Genomic DNA, 6,706 nt, shown 5'->3' on the forward strand with positions numbered 1-6,706 from the left:
ATAGAACCAGAGAGTAGTTAACAAGAGCTTTGCTTTTCTCTTACTGAGATGTCATGTAGGGAGTTATGGTGTAACACTTTATTATAAAGGTGTTGCTCACTCACTTCCTGTTTTAATTCACATTCATCTTGTTAATGTGACGTTTTTCTCTTATGTCTCCAGGAGACCCAATAGGAATGCATCATATCATAGGCAGCCTGCTCACTTCCCGGTGCAGGCCAGGGACCCACGTCACTCTCTGAGCTAGTGGTTTAAATATAGCCCTGACAACGGCCTGCTGAAATGGATCTGGTGACGCTGGGCGGCCCCTGGATGATTGACGGAGTACAAATACAGACAGAGTCACCCAGGCAGCCACTGCACCACAGGGGCCAGTTCTCCCAGGAGACCCACTTCCACAGGAGGCCTGACACACAGACGCTGAGAGACTCATCCAATTCACACTCAGGAAAAAGCGACAGGGCGGACATGCTGGCTCATCTGGGGCATTGTAACATGGCGTTGTCACAGGTAAGTTCTGTCTTGGTCGGTTCCGGTCCCACCCACTCTCAGCCAGTCGCTGGACGTCATTCGCACCCAGGGGTTTGTCCTGGTGTTCTCCGGAACTTGTCTGGCACTACAGTAACAGTTCCACTTCCAGTAATACAATGAGTGACTACTGCTGTTCCTTCTACTGCTGCTGCTTGGAAAAATAGTCTATGTGGGAAGGCCTAGCTTCCTCCTGTGGCTTTTTGTTCTGAACCAAGGCCAGAATGATTTCCAAGACATTCCGGATGTGGAGTCTGGCTAAGCCTGTGTATGCTAATGATAACAGGCTACCACTGGCTACCGTTCTGCTTTCAATCTAAAAAGGCCAGGCACAGGCTCCATGACAGCTGCGCGGGGCTCTTTTTCCAGGGCATAAGATTAGGAAGATTTTCACTGAAAGTCATCTCCATTTTCTGGGTGAACGTGACTGTGCTGCCTACTAATCCAGACCAGGAAAGTGATTTGATCAGGGATTAGTCATTCTCAAAAGGATTTTTTTGTTGTTGCTTGTTTAACTGATTAGAGTGATTGATAGGTGACCTTGGAGCCAAACAGCTGGGAATAGACTGATTGCATGTGGCTGTGCACTTTACATTATGGCTGCAGACAGAGATATTGATATGCTATAAAGATTTAGGACTGTTTTCTGTCATTTTAGAGAGGTCCTATTTTATTTGTGTACAAACATAGTCTAATATAAATATACTTTTCTCTGAATGACTTGCTTTCTAATATTAGTGATGTGTTTAAACATTTGTAATATGATTTCACTGCCATCTGCAACTGATATCCATGTGAATTGAATCACATTACTTTAAACAATGAAAGCAAACAGGTCTGCACATGTGGCGATTTGCTTGGCCTGCAACGCAATCTGATTCATGCACCATTTCATACGCAAACCGGAGGTCCATGTAAGGCAATCGGCTTTTCTCGTAATCAAATTATAAGGCGTTCTTATCCCGCATTACAGTTACCTTTTTTCTCTTCCTTGAAAAAAACGAGAGCGCATATCCCACACTTCCAGTGACACCAGAATCAACAATTGTCCCGTGACTCTGTCCAGCCACAGGGGCATTTAGCAGGCACATCTCGTCCAGAGGGACTCTACAGAATGACAGAGGGAGGAATTACTGTGCTCTCCATGGGGCCAACGACACAACAAAACTACAGCCCTCTCATACGGCTCTACTGTATGAACGGAGGACATCATCTACAGATTCTACCGGATGGGACTGTCGCGGGCAACAGAGATGAAAATAAAGATGGTAAGAATTGTTTTTGGGAGGTATTCGATATTCTGAACTATAATACACAGTTAAATAAACATATGATGAATGTTTAGTTACGTTTTGGTATTGTAGGCTATAAACATAAATAAAGAGTCGCACACTTTATACACTGAACAAAAATATAAACGCAACATGTAAAGTGCTGGTCCCAGTGGCGGTTCTAGCTTGTATGGCTCCCTGGGCGAATTTCCCCAACACAAATAAATAATCATAACATTTAAAAATATAAAAATATATACAAAAATAAGACTCATAAATATCAAAAAGAAGTAACAAAGACAAATGTTGATTTGGCACTCGAGCATCAATACATTACCCATCCCTCAACACCGTCAACCAAGAGTCAAGACTTAACCAATTCACCTTGGTGGTGTGCAGACTGGTTTTATATTATTCTTAACGATTTCGCACAAACCAGAAAAAAATGCAACAATATGTCTATGAAACTATATATTCAAAGTATTATGGATGAATTGTGGTTTATTTGGTAGCATTTCATAGTGTGACTGATTTTACTAATTGCGTTAATACTGTACAAAGTTAGAGGTGCGCTATTTGATAGATTCCCCCGCTCCCCCCACCTCGGGCTTCCAGTGGGGAGACCTGAGGTCAACCTACCCCCGCCCCCTCCCCATCTCGTACTTCTGAGTGGGAGACCTTCCCAGGCAGTAGCCTGCCTAGCTCACAAACTAGAATCAGGGCTCCCACTCCGACAAGGTTAATTGACCCACAGTCCCACACGGTGACATGATATCATTAACGTGACGTCCAAATGAGCGATAGAAACTCGATCGCACAAATGTCACCATTCCAACAACAAAAAACTTTGGACGGCTGCCCATGTCACCTATACCTAAATCCGCCACTGGCTGGTCCCATGTTTCATGAGCTGAAATAAAAGATCCCCGAAAATTTCCATATGAACAAAAAGCATATTTCTCTCAAATTTTGTGCACAAATTTGTTTATATCCCTGTTAGCGAGCATTTTATATTTTGTCAAGATAATCCATCCACCTGAAATGTGTGGCATATTAAGAAGTTGATTAAACAGCATGATCATTATACAGGTGCACCTTATGCTGGGGACAATATAAAGGCCACTTTAAAATGTGCAGTTTTGTCACACAACACAAAAATGGCTCAAGTGTTTCACCATTTGAGGGAGCATGCAATTGGCATGCTGACTGCAGGAATGTCCACCAGAGCTGTTGCCAGAGAATTTAATGTTAATTTCTCTACCTCCAACGTCGTTTTAGAGAATTTGGCAGTACGTCCAACCGGCCTCAAAACCACATTTCAGTTGACTGATTTCCTTATATGAACTGTAATTCAGCAATATCGTTGAAATTGTTGCACGTTGCGTTTATATTTTTAAGCTCCCAGTAATTAATTGGTGAACCACCAATGTGTCGGCATCACTGTGCCTTCTTCGGGCTTTAGTTTGGTGTTGACATGTAGAGGAGCATAGGCCTACTAACACCTTACGTTTACAGTTATTTAGAATAGCCTATAGGCATATCAGCTACTTACCTCAGAAATAATACATAGTTGAATACGTTTATTTATACCATTAAGAAACAATATCACTTTTGTGAAGTATTAGAGGGAGCAGTCTCATTCTCACACCTTTCTAATAATGTTCTCATGATAGGCTTTAGGGACAACCTGACGCCAACTACCACTACAATCAGCCCTTCCTTTTGACACCAGCCTGTGTATTTGTGCTCTAGACATCCTGAAGGTAAAAGCAGTGAGTGTTGGTGTGGTGGCCATCAAGGGCCATGAGACGGGCCGTTACCTGGCCATGGACAAAGATGGGCATCTCTATGGATCGGTGAGTCTCTCCTAGCAACACTTTGGAAATTACTGTATCAAACTCGGTATAAAATTAAACAGTTCCTAATCAAAAACCCAGATGGAAAACTACAGTATAGCTTTCACCTCTTTGAGCTAGACAATTTGATCATGTAGCCTAACTAACCTAAGAATTATTATGAGTAATCCATTACCCTGGGGGGAAATCACAATCATCAAGAGATGAGAAACATCAACCAAACAGATGTATCAGAAGGGGTTGCTTTGGGTTTCCTATCTTCAAGTCAAAGTCTTCATTCATTGTATCTTGAAGTCAAAGTCTTAATTTATTATAATGATTAGAGGCTAGGTTTCCGGACACAGAAAATCTCCATTGAGCATACTTTTTGTCCAGGACTAGGTTTAATCTGTGTCCAGGAAACCACCCCTAAATGTTCTTAATCTAACTTTATTTATTCCAGAAAACTCTGAAGGATGAGTGTTACTTCCTGGAGAAGATGGAAGAGAACCATTACAACACATACAGGTCTCAGAAGTACCAGGCCAAAGACTGGTTCCTGGGGCTCAAGAGGAACGGGCAGCCTAAAGCTGGCCAAAGGACACACATAGGCCAGAAGGCCATATATTTTCTGCCTCGGCCTGTTGACAACACCACCATGTAAAGGCAGAAGACAGGAAATGTCAACAATGACCATGTCACAGCAATCAATCACCTCAATTCACTTTGAACAATGTGCTCTTAATCAATAAGTAAATGTGACAAAGCATCAATAATAATTATGTTATTATATTTTATGATCTATGGGCCATTTTAATGTATTCCTTTTGTACGATAATAGCATATGTATCACACAAATGGTTTCTTATTTATATCCTGTGTTTCCTCATATTTGTTGGAGAATATTTATTAATAAAATGTTGTAAAAAATATATTTTTATTTTAGTTTTCATAATAGAATGGGCACATTTTCATTGAAATACAATTTCATATTAAATATTGTAGCAAATGCTGGAATTATATTATCATAGGACTCCTAGCATGTCCCATAACAACTATTACAAAGGTTATTAGACTGGTATTACTTCAGTCCTACTGACACATGTGGCACATTCTTATTTTTTTACTTTAACTCTTAAGGAATAGTATATTATGAAGTGGGTGGTTCCAGCCCTGAATGCTGATTGGCTGACAGCTGTGGTATGTCAGACCATATACACGGTTATGACAAAATATTTATTTTTACTGTTCTAATTAAGTTGGTAACCAGTTTATAATAGCAATAAGGAACCTCAGAGGTTTGTGCTATATGGCCTACATACCACGGCTAAGGGCTGTATCCAGGCACTCCGCTTTGCGTCATGCATAAGAAATTCACTTAGCCGTGATATATTGGCCATATAGCACACAACCTCGTGCCTTATTGCTAAATTTTATCACACCGTTTTTACTTATTCTTGTTTGTACGGCACTGTCATACTCATAAATACTGAGAAGAGATACTGACTATGACCATAGGGTGGCAGCATTGAACCTTGCTCAATTCATACTGTTCATTCAGGAAACGTAACGTAGGAGTACAGCTGAAATAGATCTGTTGGTTGGTAGAAACCTGTCGATATAAGCATGGCCATAATTACATATGAGGGCACGAGGTCCGGACCTTGATAATCTTTTCTAATTTTAAAATATATATATATATATTTTAAATATATATATAGATATATACAGTACCAGTCAAAGGTTTGGACACTACTCATTCCAGGGTTTTTCTTTATTTTTGCTATTTTCTACAACCAGCTTCACTCACAACATTTGGCATCAGCAAACCGCTCGCCCACATGACTCTGTCTGCCAACTGCCCTGTACAGTTGAAACTGGGATTCATCCTTGAAGAGCACACTTCTCCAGCGTGCCAGTGGCCATCGAAGGTGAGCATTTGCCCACTGAAGTCGGTTACAAGCTGAACTGCAGTCAGGTCAAGACCCTGGTGGGACGACGAGCACGCAGATGAGCTTCCCAGATGAGCTTCCCTTTCTGAAAGTTTGTGCAGAAAATCTTCAGTTGTGCAAACCCACAGCTGTTTGGGGGGCTGGTCTCAGACGATCCCTCAGGTGAAGAAGCCAGATGTGGAGGGCTTGCATGGTTCACTTGGTAAGAGGTTGTGAGGCCAGTTGGACGTACTGCAAAATTCTCTAAAACTACATTGGTAGAGAAATGAACATTGAATTATATGGCAACAGCTCTGGTGGACATTCCTGCAGTCAGCATGTCAAGTGCACGCTCCCTCTGAGCCTTTATATTGTCCCCAGCACAAGGTCCACCTGTGTAATGATCATGCTGTTTAATCAGCTTCTTAATATTGCCAAAACCTGTCAGGTGGATGGATTATCTTGGCAATGGATAATCTTGGCAATGGATAAAATGTTCACTAACAGGGATGTTGTGCAAAACATTTGAGAGAAAGAAGCTCTTTGTGCATATTGAACATTTTGTGGATCTTTTATTTCAGCTCATGAAACATGGGACCAACACTTTAAATGTTGAGTTTATATTTGTGTTCAGTATATATATTACTGGTCAACAGCTAAATATTGCTCCCAGCATTGATCAAAACTCAGAACGCTTATATTCTTGATCTGACTGAGTTCTAGTCGCGCCTGCCTCTTTGCAAATGAGTGGAATGACACTCAGTAGTTTGCTCATTATGTTCGCCTGCGTCCCCCGGATTTGGCTCCCCGATTTGCCTTTTTAGCGTCACATTCACCACTCTCTCATTCGAGGCACAGACCGAGGGACTGAGATGTGAAATGAACTACCCAAGTTCGCAGTCGGCTCAATATGGAACTAGTATAGAGATACTGCTGACAGTGTTTGCGTGATGCCGGACAAAAGGCAATTTTAAAACTGTCCCGCGACTCCTGCTGTGTTTACAGACATCCCCCAAACAAAAAACGACTCTCGGAGAATGAGTACACTACGACACAGCTGGTAAATAGTCGCTAATATATATAATCAGGCTGAATCACATTCGGCCGTGATTGAGAGTCCCATAGGGCGGCGCACAATTGG

At 41.6% G+C, this 6,706-nt stretch overlaps 1 protein-coding gene across 1 annotated transcript; it reads left to right on the forward strand.

Annotated features, from left to right (window-relative positions):
- The first annotated feature begins 267 nt into the window (after positions 1-267).
- On the forward strand, positions 268-4,552 carry LOC111950164 (putative fibroblast growth factor 1). Its single transcript, XM_023967566.2, has 4 exons — positions 268-510; positions 1,595-1,796; positions 3,552-3,655; positions 4,098-4,552. Exons 1-4 carry the CDS (start codon positions 283-285, stop codon positions 4,296-4,298), a joined length of 735 nt encoding a protein of 244 aa, XP_023823334.1. The 5' UTR covers positions 268-282; the 3' UTR covers positions 4,299-4,552.
- The last annotated feature ends 2,154 nt before the right edge of the window (positions 4,553-6,706 follow it).

This window comes from Salvelinus sp. IW2-2015, linkage group LG23 (assembly GCF_002910315.2).
Source record: "Salvelinus sp. IW2-2015 linkage group LG23, ASM291031v2, whole genome shotgun sequence".
Classification (NCBI taxonomy): domain Eukaryota; kingdom Metazoa; phylum Chordata; class Actinopteri; order Salmoniformes; family Salmonidae; genus Salvelinus; species Salvelinus sp. IW2-2015.